The sequence below is a fragment of the Cebus imitator genome, unplaced genomic scaffold (genome assembly GCF_001604975.1).
Source record: "Cebus imitator isolate Cc_AM_T3 unplaced genomic scaffold, Cebus_imitator-1.0 Scaffold161, whole genome shotgun sequence".
In the NCBI taxonomy this organism is placed as follows: Eukaryota; Metazoa; Chordata; class Mammalia; order Primates; family Cebidae; genus Cebus; species Cebus imitator.
In genome coordinates, this window is record NW_016107476.1 from 1119281 (window position 1) to 1145950 (window position 26670).

The following is a 26670-nucleotide window of genomic DNA, read 5'->3' on the forward strand; positions in this document are numbered from 1 at the left end:
ATCTATTGCACACCTTTAATGAAGCCAGATGTCACCTTTTCAACAAAGGCAGGTCATGGGATCTATTTTTCTCCACAACAATGTAGCCAGATGCCCTCTCAATTAAGCACACACAGTGCGGTATCTCTAAATTAGAATTTCTCTCTTTTTAAAAACTCTTGTATCCCTAATCTCCTATAGCTAGAATAAGCCTATTTTCCAAGCACTAGGTGAACACCAGCGAGGCCTGGAGAACTCCAGCTTAAACAGGCGATAAATTGGTTCTCTCCAGAGAAGATTTTCATTTTACAGATGGCCTCTTGATCACACTGCCTGAACCCCAGCTCCTAACTCTTATAAAGTCTCTTATGAATGCCTCCAAATAACTCACAGTTTACTATTCTATAAAGTGAATGGCAGAAAGGGAGCCCTACGTGGTAATTTCATTATATATTATCATTATGAGTAATAAAAGTGTTGTCATATATTATAGCATCCGGGAGAAGGCACGTTCTCGTTGTCATCGGAATTAGAGTTCATGTTATTTATATTTCTGGAATTTGCTATGGGTATGTTTTCAAGCAACAAAAGCCAGTGAAAGAGGTGGCCCTGGGCCAGGGACACAGACACAGTTATCACGTAGCTTAGGGAGCGCACCATGGGGCATTAAGTCCCAGGTCCCTTGAATGCAGTGTGGTTACTGAGCCAACCAGCTCTGGCTCAGAGCCCTGTTTCTGCTACACAGAAATGGAAAAGGTCAAAGGAAGTCACATGTGGCTGGGCTATTTCCTCTCTGAGGTGCCGTCTGGTGGCCTGGGGTTCACAACCCATTACCACTCTGTGCTATAAGCAGTGGTACCTTTATGTGAACCAAGGGCAGGGTGATTTTGAACTCTCCACCTGGCAAATACTTTGAGAAGAGGTCACCTGCAGCGCCTAAGAACCCCTTTCTTCTATCACCCTGAAATGACATATCCTTCCTTTTTTTGTTTCTCATTCAGTTCACTAGTTGTCTCACCAGTCTTTGTCAGCTTTGCTCCAGGGTGTTTCTGTGGAAATTTGTTGTTCCTTGAGACCAATGTGAGGCTGTCTGTGCCTGCCATTTGGGTATCTTCTGGCAGGTTTCAGTCAGCTCAGCAAAGATCTCACAGCTGGAAAACATTCTTGCTGCCCACAGACAGGCATTAGCTCTGGGCTTCAGCTGTGTCTCCTCTTATTCCTCACCCCAGAACACCCTAGTACTATGTTATAGTATGCCAGTACTATGTTAGTACTATGGAAGGGACAGCACTTAATGATTCTGTGGTCCGGTGGAGAGTGGAGGCAATACCATCCTTTGTTTAACTCCAGTCTGACACTCACTTTAAGATAATAGGGCTCAAGCCAAATCCCTCATTGATTGTACCAATGCTTGACAAGTGATCATGCACACAGTAGGCCAAGTGCAGCGTGGTTAGTCTGTAAAGTTGCTTTTTTAAGAAAAGGAGGCTATTGTACTTAGGAGAAGATACTGAAGGGCCAGGCCTTTTGCTGCAATAAAAATCAAACCCTTCTGCGGGCAAAGCTGGAGAGTAGCTTAATCTTTTTGGTCCTTGGATTTATCATCTGCAATATGAGAATGATAAATGCTACTGCCTAGGAGTGTTGTAATTATTAAACAAATTAAAATCCTTCATCACAGTAGCTCAGCCTCCAGGACAGTGACTATTGATATCATTATTTTATTCTCCTGGATGGTCTTTGCTGATGATGACACAGAAGGAGCCTGTGCTGAGGTGGCATCTGATCTGGTAAAGGTGGCACCTTTACCCCAAAATTCATCTGAGAAATGAACTTGAGCATCATATAGGTGTGTGACCTTGCAGAAATAGACTAATTGTTTGAACACACATTTATGATGTCTTCTTCTACTAAGCATGCTTTTTTTTAACCACCATTTGCAAAAAATGACTTAGAGAGGGGTTGGGAAGATAAGGTCCTCCTTAGTGCATTGTGGGAAAAGCCATTAGGCCACCTGCATCTGTGGTCCAGAGGGCAGTGAGGCCAACCCATCAGAAGGACAGTAATTCAGCCCTTGGACAACTGCTTAACCCAATTGCTGGGTAATAAACATGCTTAATAAAAAGGAATAGGACATCTACACCATCTTGGCTATAAATATGCTCTCTTGTTCTGGGTAACCTATGAGAATATCTCTGAGCACACTTATATCACATACTATAAATAAATCCAGTTTCTTATATCCCCCACTGACCTTTATCCTTAGGACTTCTAGCCAACTGTCCTCCGCTGAATAACAGGTTCTGCCAGTTCTGAACCATGGAACACCCTTATGTGGAAGCCAACAGCCCTGGTTCTCTTATTAGGTAAAATTCAACAAAGAGCGTCCCTCCCCTTTGCCCCTTATATTTTAAACCCAAGAAAATGAGACTGTCTAGAGAGGAAACTCAAGACAGTGGGCACGGAGTCAACATTTGGGGAGTTTTCCCCAGAGTGGCGGTCCCCTACCTGCCCCTCTGCTGCAGGGACCTCAGCGAGGCACTCACCACTGGCATCTTGGAGAAGCAGAAACCACCTGGTCTGGCTTGGCCTGTGACTTCCTACACAAGGTACATTTGCAGAAGTTGCTCCCAGTTTCTGGGGTGAAGCTTGGGAGGACACCCTTGGGCTCTGTACTCCTAAGAGACAGCTCAGGCAGACTCTAGATTCTGTGCTGCCTGAGCCATCTCTGAACATGCTGGCTGTGTGAGTCCGGGCTTATGAATGCACCTCTCAGAACCTTCCTCAGCTGTCAGCAGGATAACAAGCTATTTCTGAGGGTTGATGCAAGACAGGGGCGATAATAGGCAGTGTGTCTAGCATGGAGTTACTATGCATTGATTTTTAGAGTCAGAGTGACTGGGTTCAGATCTCAGTGCAGCCTCTTTAAGCTGTGGAAACCTGAGCAAGTCATCACCTCTCAGAACCCCTGTTCCGGACCCACACAAAAGGGGAGTGCACCGCTCAGAAAGTTGTTTCAGCCAATGGGTGCATTTGGTAAAAGGCAGGTGAGATCATCATCTGTGAAGGCGATTTGTAATAGTAATGATCACAGTCATCACTGTTTATCTATGTGGTTTTCCTATACTTTCTAGAATATTTTTCTTTGTTTAACTAAAAGCACATATTTTTAAAATTTTCTTAAAGGTTTTTTGCTTTTGCCTTGTTTTTTTGCAACACTAACCATGCTCCATCTTCTAAACCAGAGGATGAACAAAAGCCCCCAGTCCGTTATGTCTCCAAACCGTGGTGTTTTATATCAAACCTTAGTTACCACCATAAGTCACAGAGCCATTATGGGGCCGCACTCAGCTGCACATAAATGCACAGGAGAATGAGAGGCTTAATAAATATTATCTGATGGTGATGAGGATGCGTGTCTGATGAGATAGGCTTCATGCACTTCTCATCAGGGACAACAATGAATCTTTTCTGTTGCTCTTGCACATTTGCATTTCCAACTGCACATTCTGAGAAAACAAATGTTTCATTTTAGGGCCGTCCCTCCTAGTTGCCTTTATACCATTAATGCTGAATGTTCGCTATACAAAACAGCCACCCTCACCCCAAACCAAAACGTTTTTCACACATTCCTGTCATTATCTTATTGTTAATTGCACATAATTTTCTAAAATACAGCTCATAATTGCTTCTTGTCTGAATATTTTACTAATCAAGCAAGTTAACCATGAATGAAAACAAACAGTTCTCTAATGTATTTCTGCAACCCGTTTTTGCCCCAGCGTGGGGAAAAGCAAAAAAGATGTAAGGTGATCCTGTGAAGTTATGAAAAGTAGTAGTAAGCCCACCTAGGGCACCCTGTGAAGCTCCATGCTGTAGACAGAGTCTGCACACAGCACTCCTTGCCATCTTGCCATTAGTGTTAAATTACAAGTACAAAGCTGCAGGCATCCTTTCATGGTGCGCTGCAGACTGGCAGGGAAGCCCGAGGGAATGCTTAGCTAATGGAGGACTGTTGATATATCTTACTAGATTGTGTCTCTTTCATTGAATTCATTTTTAAATCCAGGGAATCACAGATGATCATAAGCCAGTTCTCTTCAACACAGTGTTCACAAGACCAATTAGCATGAAGTTTTACATTTTCCCCACCTTTGCCTCAATCCAAGAATGACCATCAACCACAGAGAGGCTAAGAGATTATTCACGGCCACTTGAATTTTCAAATTTCCTTTGAAAATTCTTCTATCTAGGGTATCACATTAGATTTTCACAACCTCATGATTTAGACAGTAGGACAGGGATTATTGGAACCATGGATGATGGTTGGAAAGCCAGGACTAGGAACCTTGTAACCTGTGCTCTTTTTACCATACCATATCAATCAAGCCAGTCCAGAAACAAGTGCGAAATTGCAGCAGAAGTTCTCTTAACTGACACTCATGTAGCCAGCTCACCATAGAAGCCAAACTGTCCCTTCCCCTGCAAACATACTGGCTGATGCACATGACCCACTGCACAGTGGCCACACTAATGGGCTTCTCTCCTTCTGCCCACAAGTACCCCTCACTCTCTCCAGTTGGGATGCAGCCTTAGCAAGCATCAGATATATTTGTTGTCATGCCTTTTCGTGGTGGTTGTAGTTGGTATTTTTGTTTACATCATTTGCTAAATATTACATAAATCACTGAAATAGGAGCACACAAAAAAAGAATAATTACTTCAATGTAAACTAAGTTGAATATATCTAAAAATGCAAATTCTTAAAAAAAAAAAGCAAGGGTTGCAATTGTCGTGTCTGATAAAATATACTATAAAGCAACAAAGATCAAAAGAGACAAAGAAGTACATTACATAATGGTAAAAAGATCAATGCAACAAGAAGAGCTAATAATCCTAAATATATATGCACCCAATACAGGAGCACCCAGATACATAAAGCAAGTTCTTAATGACTTACAAAGAGACTTAGACTCCCACACAATAATAGTGGGAGACTTTAACACCCCACTGCCAATAATAGACAGATCAATAAGACAGAAAATTAACAAGGATACCCAGGACTTGAACTCAGACCTGGACCAAGCAAACCTAACAGACATTTACAGAACTCTCCACCCCAAATCCGCAGAATATACGTTCTTCTCAGCACCACATCACACCTACTCTAAAATTGACCACATAATTGGAAGTAAATGACTCCTCAGCAAATGCAAAAGAACAGAAATCATAACAGTCTCTCAGACCACAGTGCAATCAAGTTAGAACTCAGAATTCAGAAACTAACTCAGAACCGCACAGCTTCATGGAAACTGAACAACTGGCTCTTGAACGTCGACTGGATAAACAATGAAATGAAGGCAGAAATAAAGATATTCTTCAAAACCAATGAGAACGATGTCACAACATACTAGAATCTCTGGGACACATTTAAAGCAGTGTCTAGAGGAAAATATATAGTAATAAATGCCCACATGAGAAGCAAGGAAAGATCTAAAATTGACACCCTATCCTCAAAATTGAAAGAGCTAGAGGAGCAAGATAAAAAAAAAACCTCAAAACCTAGCAGAAGACAAGAAATAGCTGAGATCAGAGCAGAACTGAAGGAGATACACAAAAAACCCTTCAAAAAAAATCAGTACACACAGGAACTGGTTTTTCGAAAAGATCAACAAAATAGACCACTAACCAGATTAATAAAAAAGAAAAGAGAGAAAAATAGATGCAACAAACGATAAAAGGGATATCACCATAGATTCCACAGAAATACAAACCATCGTCAGAGATTATTACAAACAACTCTATGCACATAAACTAGTAAACCTGGAAGAAATGGATAAATTCCTGTATACTTGCATCCTCCCAAGCCTAAACCAGGAAGAAGTCAAAACGCTGAATAGACAAATAAATAACAAGGGCTGAAGTTGAGGCAGCAATTAATAGCCTACCACCCAAAAAAAGTCCAGGTCCAGATGGGTTTACAGCCGAATTCTACCAGACATACAAAGAGGAGCTGGTACCATTCTTTCTGAAACTATTCCAAATAATCCAAAAAAAGGGAATCCTTCCCAAATCATTTTATGAGACCAACATCATCCTGATACCAAAACCCAGCAGAGGCTCAGCAAGAAAAGAAAACTTCAGGCCAATATCCATGATGAACATAAATGCAAAAATCTTCAATAAAATACTGGCAAACCGATTACAACAGCACATCAAAAAGCTTATCCACCATGATCAAGTGGGCTTCATCCTGGGGATGCAAGTCTGGTTCAACATACGCAAGTCTGTAAATGTAATTCACCACATAACAGAACCAAAGACAAAAACCACATGATTATCTCAATTGATGCAGAGGCCTTTGACAAAATTCAACAGCGCCTTATGCTAAAAACCCTCAATAAACTAGGTATTGATGGAACATATCTCAAAATAATAAAAGCTGTTTACAACGAACCCACAGCCAATATCATACTGAATGGGCAAAAACTGGAAGCATTCCCTTTGAAATCTGGCACTAGACAAGGATGCCCTCTCTCACCACTTCTATTCAATGTAGTATTGGAAGTTCTAGCCAGAGCAATCAGGCAAGAAAAAGAAATAAAGCGTATTCAGTTAGGAAAGGGGGAAGTCAAATTGTCTCTATTTGCAGACAACATGATGGTATATTTAGAAGACCCCATCATCTCAGCCCAAAATCTCCTCCATCTGATAAGTAACTTCAGCAAAGTCTGAGGATACAAAATCAGTGTGCAAAAATCACAAGCATTCCTATACACCAATAACAGACTTAAAGAGAGCCAAATCAAGAACGAACTGCCATTCACAATTGCTACAAAGAGAATAAAATTCCTAGGAATACAACTAACAAAGAATGTAAAGGACCTCTGCAAGGAGAACTGCAAACCACTCCTCAATGAAATAAGAGAGGACACAAACAGGTGGAGAAACATTCCATGCTCATGGTTAGGAAGAATTAATATTGTGCAAATGGCCATACTGCCCAAAGTAATTCACAGATTCAACGCTATCCCTATCAAGTTACCTATGACCTTCTTCACAGAACTGGAAAAAAACACCTTAAACTTCATATGAAACCAGAAGAGAGCCCGCATGGCCAAGTCAATTCTAACCAAAAAGAACAAAGCTGGAGGCATCATACTACTGGACTTCAAACTATACTACAAGGCTATAGTAATCAAAACAGCATGGTACTAGTACCAAAACAGAGATATAGACCAATGAAATGGAACAGAGGCCTCGGACGCAGCACCACACATCTACAACCATCTGATCTTTGACAAACCTCACAAAAAAAAGCAATGGGGAAAGGATTCCCTGTTTAATAAATGGTGTTGGGAAATCTGGCTAGCCATGAGCAGAAAGCAGAAACGGACCCCTTCCTGACACCTTACACTAAAATTAACTCCAGATGGATTAAAGATTTAAACATAAGACCTAAAACCATAAAAACCCTAGAAGAAAATCTAGGCAAAACCATTCAGGACATAGGCTTAGGCATGGACTTCATGACCAAAACACCAAAAGCATTGGCAACAAAAGCCAAAATAGACAATTGGGACCTAATCAAACTTCAGAGCTTCTGCACAGCAAAAGAAACAGTCATTAGAGTGAATCAGCAACCAACAGAATGGGAAAAAATTTTTGCAATCTACCCATCTGACAAAGGACTAATATCCAGTATCTACAAAGAACTAAGACAGATTTACAAGAAAAGTACAAACAAGTCCATTCAAAAGCAGGCGAAGGATATGAATAGACACTTTACAAAGGAAGACATATATGAGGCTAACAAACGTGAAAAAATGCTGATCGTCACTGGTCATTAGAGAAATGCAAATCAAAACTAGTAGAATGGCAATCATTAAAAAATATGTAGACAACTGATGCTGGAGAGGATGTGGAGAATAGGAATACTTTTACACTGTTGGTGGGAGTGTAAATTAGTTCAACCATTGTGGAAGACAGTGTGGCAATTCCTCAAGGACCTAGAAATAAAAATCCCATTTGACCCAGCAATCCCATTACTAGGTATATATTCAAAGGATTATAAATCGTTCTACTATAAGAACACGTGCACACAAATGTTCACTGTAGCACTGTTTACAATAGCAAAGACCAGGAACCAACCCAAATGCCTATTGATGATAGACTGAACAGGGAAAATGTGGCACATATACACCATGGAATACTGCACGGCCATAAAAAACGATGAGTTTGTGTCCTTTGTAGGGACATGGATGAACCTGGAAACCATCATTCTCAGCAAACTGACATAAGAACAGAAAATCAAACACCACATGTTCTCACTCATAGGCAAGTGTTGAGCAATGAGAACACATGGACACAGGGAGGGGAGAATCACACACTGGGGTCTGTCGGGGGGAAATAGGGGAGGGATAGCAGGGGCTGGGGAGTTGGAGAAAGATAGCATGGGGAGAAATGACAGATATATGTGATGGGGAGGAAGGCAGCAAATTGCACTGCCATGTGTGTACCTATGCAACAATCTTGCATGTTCTTTACGTGTACCCCAGAACCTACAATGCAATTTTTAAAAAGCCTTTGGATTAGGTGTGGGTGAGACAACTGTAAAAGACCGAGGGCAATTATAAAAACACATTTATTGTACTGAGATTCTTCTGCGTGTGTGAAACGTCACTCCTGTTTTAAGGAAACTGAAACCAGGAACTACAGACCAGGAATTATAGGCATAACTTATGCAAAACATAAGCCAGGGAACTCCAGTAGACTCTTTAAAAAATAATAATAAAAGAATAAAGGTGGATCCAAGATGGCCGAATAGACACAACTCCAGTGCACAACACCCTACCAGAGAGATGCAGAAATCCAGAGATCTCCTAGCTCCAACTGAGGTACCAGGTACATTTCAACAGGTCTGATCCCACGGTGAGCAAAGCCCACTCAGGGCAGACGGAGGCAGGGAGTAGTGCTGCTTCACCCAGAAAGTGCATCTGACAGGTGAGTCAGAGGCTCCCCCTCTGGCACTCTGGTCCAGATACAGCACTTCCCTCAAAGCCTCAGCCATATTCAGAACACGGGATCTTTGCCAGTCAAGCGCTGGGAATTACAAGGATGGATTTGAATAATAATCCAGGATGGTGTCCCAGATTGGCGCACAGACCTAAACAGACGCATGAGCCCAAAAGGCGGCCAGGAAAGCCTGTGGACTGCACTGTCGCCCCCTCCTCCCGCCCGGAGAGAGAGAGAGCTATAAGCGGGAGCAGTTGGGCAGGCCCCTACCCCATGACCAGAGAGAGAGGAAGCTGAAAGGGGGAGACAGCTGGGTGTGGCTGGGTGGGTCCCTACCCTCCCCGACAAACCCCAGAGGGCTGAAGCTCTGACTCTAGCGGGTTGCGCAGTCAGTGCCACAGTCTGAGCTGAACCCTGAATGATCCAGCCCAGTGGAGGAAGGGCACAACCCACCATTAGAGGGGTGGAACTGGGCTACATGTTTTAACAAAAATACACAGGAAGCCTACGTAGCAACTAGACGGCTTTCTTGACGACCAAGCAGTGCCTACTGGTCAGCGGAAGAGGTGGATCTAAGCTCCCAGTAGAAACAAAAAAGACACAGGAAGCTTCCCTAGTAACCTGAAGGAGTATCTAGAAACCCAGTAGTGCCTCCACAGGCAGACAAGCGACCTCATCAAGCAGCTCCCTGACACCACAGCCAGTTAAATCCACCAAGACAAGTAAAAAAAAACAGATAAAAAAAGATGAAACCATCAAAGACCAGATGACCTCTTCTCCTTCAAGGGATCAGAACTCCTCAGCAAGACAGGATCACAACATGACTGAGAAGGAGTGCAACAAATTGACAGAAACAGGCTTCAGAAGGTGGATAATAAACTTTTCTGAACTAAAGGAACATGTTCTAACTCAATGCAAATAAACCAAAAACCTTGAAAAAAGGTTAGACGAAATGCTAACTCGAATAACCAGCTTAGAGAAGAACATAAACGATGTGATGGAATTGAAAACCACAGCATGAGAAATACATGAAGCAAACACAAGTTTTAATAGCCAAATCGATCAAGCAGAAGAAAGGATATCAGAGATTGAAGGTCAACTCAATGAAGTAAAAAGAGAAGGCAAGACAAGAGAAAAAAGAGTGAAAAGAAATGAACAAAGCTTCCTAGAAATATGGGATTGTTGAAAAGGCCTAATCTAATGCATGATCGGTGTACCTAAATATGATGGGGAGAATGAATCCAAGCTGGAAAACACGCTCCAGGATATTATCCAGGAGAACTTCCCAAGCCTAGCAAGGCAGTCCAAATTTCAAATTCAAGAAATACAGAGAACTCCACAAAGATATTCCTCAAGAAGAGCAATCCCAAGGCACATAATCGTCAGATTCACCAGGGTTGAAAAGTAGGAAAAAATGCTAAGGGCAGCCAGAGAGCAAGGTCAGGTCACCCACAGAGGGAAGCCAATCAGACTCACAGCGAATCTCTCGGCAGAAACCCTACAAGCCAGGAGAGAGTGGGGGCCAATATTCAACATCCGTAAAGTAAGGAACTTTCAACCCAGAATCTCATATCCAGCCAAACTAAGCTTCGTAAGTGAAGGAGAAATAAAATCCTTTACAGACAAGCAATTACTGAGAGATTTTGTCACCACCAGACCTGCCCTACAAGAGTCCTGAAAGAAACACTAAGCACGGAAAGGAACAAGTACCAGTCACCACAAAAACAAACCAGTTGGCAAAGACCAAAAATGCAATGAAGAAAATTAGTCAACTAGCAGGAAAGAAAACCAGCCAGTAACAAAATGGCAGGATCAAATATACATATAACAATATTAACATTGAATGTAAACAGCCTAAATGCCCCAATCAAAAGACAAAGACTGGCAAACTGGATAAAAAGTCAAAACCCATCGGTGTGCTGTATTCAGGAAACCCATCTCACATGCAAAGACACACATAGACTCAAAACAAAGGGATGGAAGAAGATTTGCCAAGCAATTGGAGAACAAAAAAAAAGCAGGGGTTGCAATCCTAGTCTCTAAAATGGACTTCGAACTAACAAATATCAAAAGAGACAGAGAAGGACACTACATAAAGGTAAAAGGATCAATCCAATAAGAAGAGCTAACTATCCTAAATATATACACCCCAAACAAACAAGCACCCAGATACATAAAGCAAGTTCTTAATGACCTAAAACAAGATTTTGACTCCCACACAATAATAGTGAGAGACTTCAGCACTCCAGCGTCAATATTAGATTAATGAGACAGAAAGTTAACAAGGATATCCAGGACTTGAATGCAGAGCTGGACCAAGCGGACCTAATAGACATATACAGAACGCTCCACCCCAAATCCATAGAATATACATTTTTCTCAGCACCACATTGCACTTACTCTAAAATTGACCACATCATTGGAAGCAAATCGCTCCTCAGCAAATGCAAAAGAACGAAAATCATAACAAACGGTCTAACAGACCACAGTGCAATCAGACTAGAACTCAGGATTAAGAAACACACTCAAACCCACACAACCACTTGGAAACTGAACAACTTGCTTCTGAGTGTCGACTGCATAAACAACGAAATGAAGGCAGAAATAAAGATGTTCTCCGAAACTAATCAGAATGAAGACATAACTTACTAGAATCTCTGGGACACCTTTAAAGCAGTGTTGAGAGGGAAATTTATAGCAATAAAGGCCCACATGAGAAACAAGGAAATGTCTAAAATTGACCCCTATCATCAAAATTGAAAGAGCTACAAGAGGAAGATCAAAAAAATTCAAAAGCTAGCAGAAGACAAGAAATAACTAAGATCAGAGCAAAACTGAAGGAGCTAGAGACACAAAAAAAAAAACCTTTCAAGAAATCAATAAATCCAGGAGCTGTTTTTTTGAAAAGATCAACAAAATAGACCACTAGACAGGTTAATAAAAAGGGGAGAAGGATCAAATAGATGCAATAAAAAACGATAAAGGAGATATCACCACTGACCCCACAGAAATACAAATTACCATTAGAGATTACTACAAACAGCTCTATTCACATAAACTAGTAAACTAGGAAGGAATGGACAAATTCCTAGACACTTGTACTCTACCAAGACTAAACCAGGAGGAAGTTGAAACCCCGAATAGACCAATAACAAGGGCTGAATTAGAGGCAGCAATCAATAGCCTACCTACCAAAAAAAGTCCAGGTCCAGACGAGTTTACAGCTGAATTCTACCAGATATACAAAGAGGAGCTGGTTCCATTGCTTCTGAAACTGTATCAAACAATACAAAAGGAGGGAATCCTCCCAACTCATTTTATGAGACCAACATCATCCTCATACGAAAAACAGGCAGAGACTCAACTAAAAAAGAAAACTTCAGACCAATATGCATGATGAACATCGATGTAAAAATCTTCAGTAAAATACTGGCAAACAGATTGCAACAGCACATCAAGAAGCTTATCAATCACGGACAAGTAGGCTTCATCCCAGGGATGCAAGGCTGGTTCAACATACACAAATCCATAAATGTAATCTATCACATAAACGGAACCAAAGACAGAAGCCACGTGATTATCTCAATAGATGCAGAGAAGGCCTTTGACAAAATTCAACAGCCCTTTATGCTGAAAACTCTCAATGAACTAGGTATTGATGGAACATGTCATAAAATGATAACAGCTATATATGACAAACCTACAGCCAATATCATACTGAATGAGCAAAAGCTGGAAATAATTTCCTTTGAAATCAGGCACCAGACAACGATGCCCTCTCTCACCATTCCTATTCAATATAGTATTGGAAGTTCTAGCCAGAGCAATCAGGCAAGAAAAAGAAATAAAGCGTATTCTATTAGGAAAGGAGGAAGTCAAACTGCTTCTATTTGCAGATGACATGATTGTATATCTAGAAGACTCCATTGTCTCAGCCCAAAATCTTATCAAACTGATAAGCAACTTCAGCAAAGTCTCAGGATACAAAATCAGTGTGCAAAAATCACAAGCATTCCTATATACCAAAAACAGACAAACAGCCAAATAAAGAGCAAACTCCCATTCACAATTGCTACAAAGAGAATAAAATACCTAGGAATACAACTAACAAAGAATTTAAAGGACCTCTGCAAGGAGAACTACAAACCAATGCTCAACAAGATAAGAGAGGACACAAACAGGTGGAGAAACATTCCATGCTCATGGTTAGGAAGAATTAATATCATGAAAATGTTCATACTGCCCAAAGTAATCTATAGATTCAACGCTATCCCCATCAAGCTACCAATGACCTTCACAGAACTGGAAAAAACACTTTAAACTTCATATGGAATCATTAGAGAACCCGCATAGCCAAGACAATCCTAAGTAAAAAGAACAAAGCTGGAGGCATCACACTGCCAGACTTCAAACTATACTACAGGTCTATAGTAATCAAAACAGCGTGGTACTGGTACCAAAGCAGGGATATAGACCAATGGAACAGAACAGAGACCCCAGAAGAAACACCACACATCTACAACCATCTGATCTTTGACAGACATGACAAAAACAAGCAATGGGGAAAGGACTCCATGTTTAATAAATGGTGTTGGGAAAAGTGGCTAGCAATGTGCAGAAAGCAGAAACTGGACCCCTACCTGTCACCTTACACTAAAATTAACTCCAGATAGATTAAAGATGTAAACATAAAACCTAACACATAAAAACACTAGAAAAAAATGTAGGCAAAACCATCCAGGACATAGGCAGAGGCAAGGACTTCATGGCTAAAACACCAAAAGCAATGGCAATAAAAGCCAAGATAGACAAATGGGATCTAATTAAAATTCAGAGCTTCTGTACAGCAAAAGAAACCATCATTAGAGCAAATTGGCAAGCAACAGAATGGCAAAAAATGTTTGCAATTTACCCATCTGACAAAGGACTAATATCCAGTATCTACAGAGAACTAAAACAGATATACAAGAAAAAAAAAACAACATTCAAAAGTGGGCAAAGGATATGAACACTTTTCAAAGGAAGACGTATATGAGGCCAAAAAACATGAAAAAATGCTCATCATCACTGGTCATTAGAGAAATGCAAATTAAAACTACATTGAGATACCATCTCATGCCAGTTAGAATGGTAATCATTAAAAAATCTGGAGACAACAGATGCTGGAGAGGATGTGGAGAAATAGGAACACTCTTATACAGCTGGTGGAAGTGTAAATTAGTTCAACCATTATGGAAGACAGTGTGGCGATTTCTCAAGGATACAGAAATAGAAATTCCATTTGACCCAGCAATCCCATTACTGGGTATATACCCAAAAAATTATAAATTGTTCTACTATAAAGACACATGCACACATATGTTCATTGCTGCCCTATGTACAATAGCAAAGACCTGGAACCAACCCAAATGCCCATCAATGATAGACTGGACAAAGAAAATGTGGTACATATACACCATGGAATACTATGCAGCCATAAAAAAAACAATGAGTTCGTGTCCTTTGTAGGGACTTGGATTAATCTGGAAACCATCATTCTCAGCAAACTGACACAAAAACAGAAAGCCAAACACTGCATGTTCTCACTTATAGGTGGGTGTTGAGCAATGAGAAAATGTGGACTCAGGGAGAGGAGCATCACACACTGGGGGCAGTTGGCGGGTATAGGGGAGAGACAGCAGGGGGTGGGGAGGAAGGGGAGGATGGGGAGGGATAACGTGGGGAGAAATGCCAGATACAGTATGCACCTAAAGTAAAATTTAAAAAAAAATGTGTGAATTAAAAAAAAAAAAAGATGGTCCTGGTCACATAATCCAAAAATCAGTAAATGAATGATATTCAAGATATTAAAGGGTCATATAGATGTACCATTTTTAAGTGATTTTACTCTTTCACTTAATTTCCCAATTGACCACCTATAGGCCCAGTCCCCAGTCAGGTCAAAAAAGAGGGTGTCGGATCTAGGTTTGGCACTAAGCTCAAACTAAATTGCATAATTCAACTCTGACTGCCCCATAGGTGCCAGGAATCTAAGACTCAATGCTAGAGCCTGTCTGTCAGCTTCAAGGCTAGGATCCCCACACGCAAACACACACATCAGGAATCTGGCTTTATTTCAACTCACTATCCACCCATTATTGGAGGCTTCACTTAAACGTAGCCCAACCTGTCTGAGGTATGCTTCCTCCAAGTAAGAAAGTATGACTGCAGCTTCCTCATCCTGCAACTGGACCTGTCCAGACTAACTAAACTTGGCACCCATGGGCATTCCTGAATTGAGTGAAATATCTTTACAAGGCCTTCTAAGAGCTTAATGTAATGAAAGCCTCCGGCTGAGATTCAGGCAGAACAGAGACAAAGCATCTTTGCGGGGAGCAGGTAGAGGAGACTAGAGGGTCACAGGCTCCGTGGTAGAAAAACCACCCAGGGCTACTCCAGCCCCTTCTCAGAAGGATGGTTGCCCAAGCTCACCCTGGCTGCCCTCACAGCCCCTGGTTTTCTTCCTGGCCTGGGCCAGGGTCCGTGGGGCTTGGCAGAATTAAGCTTGGAGGAAATGGATCCTTGCTGAGCTCAGGTTCTGGAAGAAAAACATCCAAGCCCACAGGCGCAGAGCAGGCTTTATTTATGTGTCCACTTGTTTTACACATCTGACTTTACTGCACATTATTTAGACCAGTGGTTGCAAGTGATTATTACCAAGTTTGTAGGAAAAGCAAACCTCCAGGAAAGTGAGTTTCAAAATAGACTGGGGCAGGCGTTTTAGAAAGGCTGGCCACCCAGGCGTGGTGTCTCACGCCTGTAATCCCAGCACTTTTGGAGGCCAAGGTGGGTGGATCACATGAGGTCAGGAGTTCAAGACTAGCCTGACCAACATCGTGAAACACCATCTTTACTAAAAATACAAAAAATTAAGCAAGAGTGGTAACACATGCCTATAATCCCAGCTACTTGGGAGGCGGAAGCAGGAGAATTGCTTGAACCTGGGAAGTTGAGGTTCAGTGAGCTGAGATCGCACTATTGCACTCCAGTCTGGGCAATAAGAGCAAAATTCCATCTCAAAAAAAAAAAAAAAAAAAGACTGGCCAACTGCTTGGGGCCAGACCAGCAATAAAACTTCTCCCAGCTCTCCCAGAAGTTAATAGAAAAGCCAAAAAATAAAAAATAAAAATAAAAATCCAGACCACTGGGTGGGCCTCCATTACTTAACTTGGATTCACTGGCAAGCAGCTTCTTTTTTTCTGTCATTTTATATACAGAAATTAATTTGGCCAAATCGATATCAAGTACACAACAGAATTGTTATATAGTAAGTATAAGCAGGTTCCTCTGCTCAGTTACCCTTCTCACTCAGGCACACACTCTTTCCCATGGCTTGTCTTACAAGGCAACATAAAATATGTAGATTTAAATTGAGAAATGGCTTTGAGTTCCGGACTTTTGCTTCTGGACTGTTTTGGGAAGAACTCATACAGTGGTTTTCCCTAGCGAAGGTCCAGTTTGTGCTGCAGAAAAGACTGGTATGCTAATAAACCAGTATTGACAAGTGTGATAAATGCAGCTAGGTACTTAGTGAGTGCTGGAGAGCAAAGTTGATTGCATTTTACAGTCTGTGTATTTCTCTGTTTATTGCTTGTATTCTGTCATTAAGCAAACAGGTTCCTAATATAGCAAATCTATCTAATCAGTAAAGCAAGGAAGAAAAGAACCAGAGCATCATTAATTATGACTATTTGGCTGCAGACCGGACAGTCTGTTGCTATTGGATTGGACAACTTCCCCTGGTTTGATTTTCTGGAGGTAGAGCAGAAACTGGCTTTTCTTATGTGTGGAGGAGAACAGAGAAATGTTCCATGCCCTGCTGGCTGACAGCTACCTAAAATCCGGAGATTAAACATTGGCTTCTCTACAGAAATGGAGTCCTGGGGCAGCAAAGGCCAGGCTCCGGGCAAGTGCGCTTTTAAGTCTTCAGTTCCATAATCAGAGTGAGCATGCTGCTCACAAACCTGACCTGTCCCCAGAGCTTGGGGAGAGCCTACTGCAGGCAGAACCCACGTGGGGACTGGGCTGAGAGCTATAAATGATGTGTGCCTCTCTGCATTCTGCACAGGAAAGCTGCTGGCACCATGGCAGGCTTTCCAAATGCTAATCACTGGGGTAAAAAGCAGGAGAGGCACCACTCTGACTCCAGGTAACAGAGGTTAACAGCATCTAATGCATTTATTAACCCTCTGGTGCCAGGGACTGGCACAGTCTAGCCCCCCACAATTATAGTGCCCTGGAAATTCATTTATGCAACGTGCCTGGACTTGGGGATTACCACTAGTGATGCTTTTATAATATGAGAGCAACAGCTGCTGGAGAGGCAAGGCTTCATGTGCCTAAAGAACAGATTTACCTGCTTTTCTAGAAAGTAGAGAAGATGCTTGGTTTGGGGATAGGCTTCTCTAGGATGGTTTTCATCCTCCCATTCTCAAGATGAAAACCTCAGAGTACTAGGTTTCGGTGGTGATGTTTCGCTCAGCTCAGAGTCAGGCAGCTTCCCCTAAACCTCGTAACTATAAAATAGATGTTAAGAAACACCCTTTCACAAAAAGGATTAAATAATTCATTTTTCAACATACCATAAGAATAGTTCGAATTGATTTTTTGAAAAGTGAAATGCATTTTCTCTTCTTAATCTCTTTTTAAAAGACATATCGTGTTAAAACCACAAACTCTAAGTCATGATGTCTGCATAGGTACCAGCTGGCTGAGCTCTGTGTCAGGTATCTGCATTTCTCATCATCATCAGGGTTGCAGGGCTCCCTGAAGGGCCTGAACCCTGTGCCAGCCCTTCTATCATTGCACTCTTGGTTTTACCATTTGGCAACTCAGGGATTAAAAAAAAGTGCTCTTCCAGTTTCTAATTTACCTTATACCTTACAAAGTCTCGGGAGGTTTTTTTGTTTTTTTTTTTTCCTTTTAATTTTCCTGGGACGTCCCAATTTTCAGTAATTGCGACAGCATTTAAAGTGCGTAAGTACTTTTTTTGTGATCGTTGAAAGCGGGGGACACCCTGTAATTTTATCCATTTGCATTTATCATCCCTGACTAGTAAGACAGTGATAGCTTGATGATATTTTCAGAAATGCTCAGGATAAAAGCCTCTAAAATGTGGAAGTAACAGGTTTCTCAGGCTTCCAAAGTGGGTTTTAAGACCCAGATTTTCTTAAGTAGACTCTGGATCTGTGGAAGCAGATTTCTGGAAGATTCAAGAAGTTCACACTGCATGCAGGATGCATAAGCATGCAACTAGCCAGACGTTCAGAGGTCTACATCGCAGGCTCTGACCCATTCTCTGTGGCACACCCGTTGTGAGAAGTACTGGACTCCCAGCCTGATGATGTCTGTTGTTGACTCCATCCAGTCTAGACAGCCGCCACACTGGCCCTCATCTCATTTGGTGGGAGATTTAAATAGATCTCAAACCCATATGGAATCCTTTGATTCTGCTATTCAGACTCAAAGACCTGACAGTGGCCCATGCCATGTTTAGGTGGAACTCCAGAGCCTCTCTGTTCAGCCTCTGCTTCTGTAGGGCTTTCCCAAGCACCCAGACCGCTCTGTAGCAAGCTTGTTAATACCCAGTATAAGCAGAGTCTTGAGAGGCCTGTGTGTGGACTGCTAAGCGCCTCCCTCTGTGGGTTGGGAAGATGTTTAATGGGAGATACGCTGTTTTCTCAGGGCATCCCCCATAGGGATCTGGCTGCATAATCTTACTTGGACTCAGCAGTTCCTCCAGTTATGCCAACCCGAATGGTCCTCCAGGCAAGATGAGCTTGAGAGGTGCTGCTTCCACCTTTAGCCAATGGGACTGCACGGAGACAAGACCAGAAACTGACCATTTCCTTTATAGAGCCATTGGGATACCCACTTTGGGGGAATAAGCACTTAGAGACTTCACAGACTTGGAGCTGATCTAAATGCATTTTCCTCTGTAATTGAAGTTATGCCTGCTATTTCCAGATAGAAGACAAGATCCTCGGAGTTTACACCCATGCGTGTCTCTTGGTCGAAAGCTTATAAATTCTGTATATAGTGTGAAACCCTCCGTGACTAATGAGGGTCAGAAATCTGCCTCTGCAGATAGAGTCCACTTAAGAAAACCTGTTAAGATAGAGGCCTTTTCTAGTCCACTGATGAAAGCTCCTTTCTAATTATTTAATAATGGTAGGATTATACTCCTGCAGTATAGCTAATGAGTGTCACATATTGCATATACAGTGAATACAACACTGTCTGCTAGTGCTAATCATACCAACCAAAGTAGGAAGGAGGCCTTCCCAGCCCTTGGAACTATTAGAAGCTACTGAGGCCTAGGACATGGAGGTGCAGCTTAGCTGTGACCACAAGCACAGAAAGAACTTGAGGGCATAATGTGTCCCAATCTAGAAATCATGCTGCCTTCTCTGTGCAATTCAGTAAATTTGTTAGTTATGCAAGGGCCCTTAGCAAGGGTTTATGTCTTTTGTAGATTATGGCCTAGAAAAGGCAGAATGTGATGTTTTAGGGCCATTTTGGTGTCTGGGCACAATTCCAAACTGGAACAGAAATAAAACATGTAAAGCACTACACATTACTCTCTGTAGGTGACAATGCAGTGGACTAGATTTGCTATTAATATAGATTAAAAGTAGGCTTTTGAATCAGGTTCAATTCCTCTTCCAATTTCCCTTCTGCTCTTCTTATACATAACATTTAGTGACCTTTGAACAGCCCCTGGATGCTTCACAGTGTCTTATTCTTGATGCCTGTTTAAAGGTTTCTATTTCATATTCACAGCTGGCATATGCAAATATAGGTAAAGATTATGATGCCTCCCAAGTAGCATTATGGTCAATAAATTACTCCTTGGGTGAACATGCTATCTTTTCAGCCTAGCATGTCTTCCAGGAGTTGCAAAAGCCACAACGGGCAGCCTGCCAGTGCCATCAACACAGAGCTGGTTGCCCAGGTCCTCCTTTATTCAAGTGTAACGCTTAACCAGGGGCTCAGCCTGTTGACAAATGAGCTCTGTCTGTCGATGCCAAAGGGCTCCTATTGCTGGGGGTGAGGAAGGAGCATCATGGGAGTTCTTTTTGTGGATTTTGGGGAGAAACACTGTGATGCAAGAGATAGCAGATTTTCATTTAGGAATTGAAGAGACTGGGTCTGCATCCTGACTCTAAGTAAATTGCTGTATGACCTTGGATTAGTCACTTAACTTCTCTGAGCTCTGTTTTCCTTTGTAAAATGAGTGGGTTGTAACAGTAGTTTTCACAAGCGTTTTCACTGTAATTATTTGAGCAATGAGACCTTTCCTATAATGAAATTATCAGGTAGAAGCCCAGTGGAGGATTGTTCCAGTTGAGGAGAAACAGGCAGCTCAATGCCTTCACAGCCCAGTCCCCTTGCAACTGCTTGGGAATCCATTTTTAAATGGCTGGATTGAGAAACCTGTAATGCTCTGCGTGATTCTTTGAGGATACCCATCCCTGCCCTGTGCCTTATCCCCCTAACAGTGACTGGCAAGTGTTTTCCTCACTAGAGAGGAGCCCGTGAACCCAGGGACCAGGTCCTTTTTTGTTCATTACCATATATCCAGCACTGGTAAACAGTAGGGTTTGTTGACTGGAGCAACAAATAATGAACGAGCAAGGAAGCCCAGGAAGGCCTTTGTCTGTATTACCCATAAATGCAGATGCTTATTGCAATATCTTTACCTAGATGGGGGTACTTCCCAAAAATTTAAGAAATAAGGGATTACTTCAAAACATTTTTTTTAAGTAACCTAGTCCTGAACTGCTCCTTCAGTAGCCACTAGGCTTTGAAATGGGGCAAGTCTGAATTGAGATGTGCCATGCCAAACACACCAGATTTTGAAGACTTAGTATGGACAAAAAAAATGTAATGTATCTTATTAATATTGAGTACATTTTGAAATGATAATATATTGGGTTAAATAAAATATATTATTGAAATTAACTTCACCTGATATCTCTTTATTACATGGCTACTAGAAAATGTTCAATTATATATGGAGCTCACAGCTGTGGCTCACATATTTATCAGAGAGCATTGCCCTAGATAGCTGATTAGGATCATCAGTAATTACTCTTCTGTATTACATTTGAACATTTTTTTCCTTGTCTCTCCAGGCACAGAAGCTGAAATCCAATGTGTCGGGCAATACACACCTCTGTATTTCCAATGTAAGTATGTTTCTTTTGGAGGCTTTGTGCATTTATAGAAACATAGCCTTTGGGCCCCTGGGACAGGGTATCATATAAAGCATCCAAAGACAAGAAGGTATCTAGTCCACAACAAATCTAAGCTACCCTCCATGACCATTTGTCCTTTGAGCAAGGTGAAGAGTTTGAATTCCAGTTCACAAAGCTGGAAGTAAGCCTGGGACCCAGGATCTTTGTCCCAGGATTAATACAAGTGTCCCAGGGCCCTGAGCCTCTCTGTGATCACAGTCATATAAAAACATCCAGCACAGAGATGACACATAGCAAATCTTCACTGCTCACCAGATGTTCTCTCTCTGTGGTGCCTCTGACCTCCACAGCCCCCCATGGGTAGATGAGAGCAGGTACATTACTCTCCCCAATTTACAGGTGAGGAGACCAAGAATTCTGCTATGGCGGGCCCTGGTTCCTTGTGAAGGGGGGTGGCATTAGGGGATTAAGCAGGTTCTGGTGACAGGGTTGGAGGAATCTATCCTGGGGAAGGACAGCTGTGCTGGCTGGGAATCCAGAAGCCAGAGTTCTGGTTTGGTTCTCCCAGCAATGAGAAGCGCAAGCTCTTGCTCTCTCCAGCTCCTCATCTATAAAATCTGGGATTGGACTGGCTTATGTAGGGAGAAGCTGCTCTGCCGGTTTCGAATGCTGTCTGTGACCTATCTCTACACAAACTGTCACTTGATTGGGCAAGCTTCCTGAGATGACTCTGCTGCCGTCCTTCCCTGGTAGGGAGAGAGAGTGAGCATTCCTCTTCAGCCAGCGGCAGAAAGAGAAGAGCTCCATGTTGCACAAAGCTAACAGTTAGCTGTGCAGCATGGAACCCTTGGGGGAGGGGTAAAGAATGGCAGGGGTACCTGAACTCAGATATCTTCTCCCAGAATGCATTTAATAATCCCTAATGGAAGAGCAAATAGTAAGCACTGGCCAGTTTCTCAAAAGTATCTGGTTTTCACCTAGGTTCATGTTTTCTTCCCATAAAATTACAAGTCGGTGAATTTAAGTCTCGGTGGTAAAATCTTGGGTCAGCTTTGGTGAGTGGGTCAGCCAGTGGGGAGTCAGAGGGAGAGGGAGTGTAAAGTATACTGTGGTAGAATGAAGACATGCAGTGGATGATAATGAAACCATTCTTTCTCACAGGGTAATTATGACAAAGAAGGTCTCGGTGCTTCCAGCCACATAACCACAAAATCAATGGCTGTTCCTCCAAGCTGTGGTCTGAGCCCACTGCTGATTCTGGTGGTAACCGCTCTGTCCACCCTATTATCTTTATCTTTAGCAGAAACATCATAGCTGCATTAAAAGAAAACCAATGTGGACATGTAAAAAGACAAAAACCAAGATATCTGTTTCCTGTTCTCTTGTATAGCTGAAATTCCAGTTTTAGGAGCTCAGTTGAGTAACAGTTCCATCCAACTGGAACTTTTTTTTTCTTTTAAGAAAGCTTCTTGTGATCCTTCGGGGCTTCTGTGAAAAACCTGATACAGTGCTCCAGTCCAAACTCAGAAGGCTTTGGGATATGCTGTATTTTAAAGGGACAGTTTGTAAATTGGGCTGTAAAGCAAACTGGGGCTGTGTTTTTGATGATGATGACAATGATGATGAAGATAATTTTAACAGTTTTACTTCCGGCCTTTCCTAGCTAGAGAAGGAGTTAATATTTCTAAGGTACCTCCTATATCTCATGTAATGACATTGATTTCTAATGACATAAATTTCAGCCTGATATTGATGCCAAGCTTTTTTTTTTTGCCACGAAGAAGATTCTTATCAAGAGTGGACTTTGTGGAAACAGCTGGTACTGTTGTTCATCTTTGTATGTGTACTAGCATTTTCCACGCCAATGTTTACATACTGTAAACAGTTCTGCACTCTTGTACAAAACAACAACAACAAAAACACCTGTCACATCCAAATATAGTATCTGTCTTTTAGTCAAAATAGAGTGGGGAATGAGTGTGCCGAGTCAGTACCTCAGCCCCTGAATGAGACTCTCCTAATCCTAAGCCTTACCTGAGTGAGAAGCCCTTAACCTAACGAGAGTCCAATATAGCTGAAATGTCACTCTAATACTCTTTACACTTACGAGGTTGTATGTAGAAAAAAAATTTACTACTAAACAATTTCAACTATTGGCTTTCTATATTTTGAAAGTAATGATACTGTCTCATTTTTTACTGATGGTTTAATACAAAACACATGGGGCTTGTTTCCCCTCATAAGTAGTGTTTGCTCTGATATTCACTTTACAAACACAGCTCTTCAAAAGCAGACTCTGAGAAGCCTAGTGCGTTAGCAGAAAGTTCCGCATCACATGACTGTGGATAGGCAGGAGGAAACAGAGCAGGCAAGCACATTGTCTTTTATCATTTCTTGAAGTGCAAGCGTGCATATCTGTGAGGGAACCGGTGGCTGCTTATAAATGTTCCGCAGCATCTCGTGGCACCCTTGTCATGATACAGTCCAGTACATTGGTTTTCATGTTATCTGACAAAGGCAGCTTTGATTGGGACATGGGGGCAGGGGCAGGCTGTCCTTTCTTTGGCAGCACATCCATGCCAGGATGCACAGTTCTTTTCCTAAGGATTGTCTTTACGCCTGACTGCGATGTCTTGGCCACCATTTAGAGCAGTTTGGTCTGAAGGTCAAAGATCTGCTTGCCTCTTGTTCTGTGTCCTCCGAGACAGACTGCAGCTGACTGTGTTAGAAAAGAAGGAAGGTTTGTGGCTCAAGAGGGTTGACGTTAGGTTTGGTGAGATGAGTTGGTTGGCACAGGTCAGCAGAACAGGATCCTGGTGATAGGGCATCTGGCTTTTCTAACCGCATACCATCTTCCATTATTCGCTTTATTAACTAAGTAGACCCTCAAGTGCACTTTCGAAGTCTGGTTTAGATGGTGAGATTCCAAATCTACCATGACTAAGTACTGGTTGCCACATTTCTCCAACATTAAGTAAAGAAGAGGAGATTCCACCTTAATAAAGTGCTGGTGAGCACTGGCTTTGTTCCCACATTGGTAGAGGAGGTGGAGGAGGAAACCAGGGTACACATTTCTATAGATCCCCTTTGCCTGCTGTTGTTTATCTTGTAAGATTAATCAAATCACTGAGGGGAAAGGGAAATCTATGAAATCCAAGATAAAGGCATAGTCTTTTGGTGTTCAAAGTACATTTGTATCCAAATGTTAATCAACAAAAATTTACAGTATTCAGTACTGACTTTTTTCACTTCAAAATGTTTTCAAGGTAACTTCAGCAGACACCCAACTGTATTTGATTAGTGAAAAGTTCTATAAGACTCTTACTTTGAATAAACACATTAAATGTGTCAAAATATTTGGAATGAGTGGATATTATCTATGAGTGGATATCTCTTACAGAGCATATTTTGTTTTCATTAAGGTATCTCTGTATATCTACACTGGACTAATTGCATATGGGTCTGATTCTATGTGATCCACTGTAGAAAACTATTGATTACTTCTGCATTAACAGCAGGTCTAATTAGCTTCAGATGACCAAAGAGGAAATGGGCGTTTCAGTGCCAACAAGGGCACCCTTCATTGAAGAATGCAAGGGTATGCAACATATAAATTAAATTTTGAAAAGCCTCATCTGTCACCAACAAAGATCACATTTTTCTTCAGTGATAAAAACATATTCAAGTTACCAAATCCTCTATTTGAAAATGAGTTGCTGATTCAATAAATAGGGGGAAGCATCTTGTTCAGGGACAACATGTTGGAGAGATTCTTATAAAAGCAAGCCAAGCAAGGTTTCTGCCATTCAATGTGATCTTGGTTTGACACGGTGACCCTGAAAATTTGTCCCAGAACCGGAGTGCAGTGATTTAAATCATTTACCTATCTCACTTCTTCTTGGCATGCTTAAAAGCAAAAATGATTCATGACTTCCTGTCCTTCAGTCTGAGAATTTGGAGTGCCACTGAATACAGGGGTTATCTGCTGAGGTTTGGGTGTCTGGTAGGAAGTATCTCATTGCAGTTGATTTTGATGACACAAAACAGTAACCAAGGTCCATGCAGACCATGACTCGCTGATGAGGTCAAGCCATGCCCTACTTATTTCAGAGAGAAAGAGAGGGGCTAAAAACGCAGTATTGCCACACTAATTAGAAGCACATTCATTCCACTTTGATGTTGAATATCTTTGACCGATATGTTTGAGTATCTTTTTAATAGAGCACATGAAGAAAGAAGTGCACAATATAGAGAAGGAATTGAGAATGCCAATTACATATTTATTTTTCCATACCTGATTTTTTTCAAGTCTCTAATTTTAAAAAAGTGTAAGTTGAGATTAACATAGGTTATTTTTCATGAAGTATAGCAAACAATCTAGAATGTGATAGGAATGTGGTTTCTGTTTCATTTTTTTAACACACTTTTATGCTGTAGTAAGAATTTGAGAAGTTGTGTCTTCAGGTTCCTCAAACACAAGACAGGGCACCACCAGAGATGCCCCAGACTTTGATTTCATCTGTATTCAGATGGTTCCTATCTTACATACACTCTGAGGATGGGCTGCTTCCAGCTGCTGCCCATCTCCCTCTTGCCTTCTTGTCTCTAAATCAGACATTCCCAAGCACTCCATCTGCTGTACCAGGAGAGTGGGAGAGCCGAAGCATTTTGGAGTCCCTGTAAAATGCCTGGGAAAAGAGATGGAAGAGCAGTGGGAGTTTATATAATTAGCAAATTCTTTTCTCAGAATCCAGCATAAATGTATTTTTGTTGTTATTATTTACAAAGCTGTGGCCTTAGAGGAGCTGTCTTTTGGAAAATAAGTTTTCATTCATGTAGTTAGACATGCACGATGTATTTGAATCAATAAATTGTGGACCAGAAAAGGGCTGCTTGAATGAATTCACATGTTCTAATTCTCTTTCAAGGCTGTTGATGATCTCCTGGATTCATACCCCAGTGGTCTGTGTTACTCTTGCCTCTGCTCTTTGATAAAGCAAATGAGACCATGTGAGACCCATCTTTTCAAGAATGACCTAAAAATGACGGCAACAGGCAGGAGTGAATTACCACTGGCCTGGGCACAGTGACAGTCCCATCTGAACTTGGAGGGTTGAAGAGATAAGGCAAAATCAAGATGCAACAGTGGGCTACGTTCCAAGGGTGAATGGATCAGAGAGTCCACTAATTTTCCTTACTGATCAGAATAGGAATCTTCTAACAAAACAACCAGAGTTTCTTGAATCAGACAGAAGTTCTTTGGCGACTGGAAGCTAGAGCTATTAATAATATCTGAATGACAGAGGAAGAAATTTCTTATTAGAAATTCTAAAATAAAACAAGTGGGTATTTGGTCGGGTACCCCTAAACTACACTTTTATCTCATCCCTAAGATAGATATCTCAAGTGTGTATCTGACAGCTTTTGACTTTGACAC

At 41.6% G+C, this 26670-nt stretch overlaps 1 protein-coding gene across 6 annotated transcripts in view; it reads left to right on the top strand.

Moving 5' to 3' along the window:
• Positions 1 to 26119, top strand: part of GFRA1 (GDNF family receptor alpha 1) — a 225628-nt gene extending 199509 nt beyond the window's left edge. For all 6 annotated transcript variants that reach the window (XM_017543805.2, XM_017543807.2, XM_037743975.1 and 3 more), the window contains 2 exons: positions 21171 to 21224; positions 22395 to 26119. In XM_017543805.2, coding sequence (XP_017399294.1) covers positions 21171 to 21224; positions 22395 to 22547 — 207 coding nt within the window. In that variant the 3' untranslated portion in view covers positions 22548 to 26119. The remainder of the gene's footprint in view (positions 1 to 21170; positions 21225 to 22394) is intronic.
• The last annotated feature ends 551 nt before the right edge of the window (positions 26120 to 26670 follow it).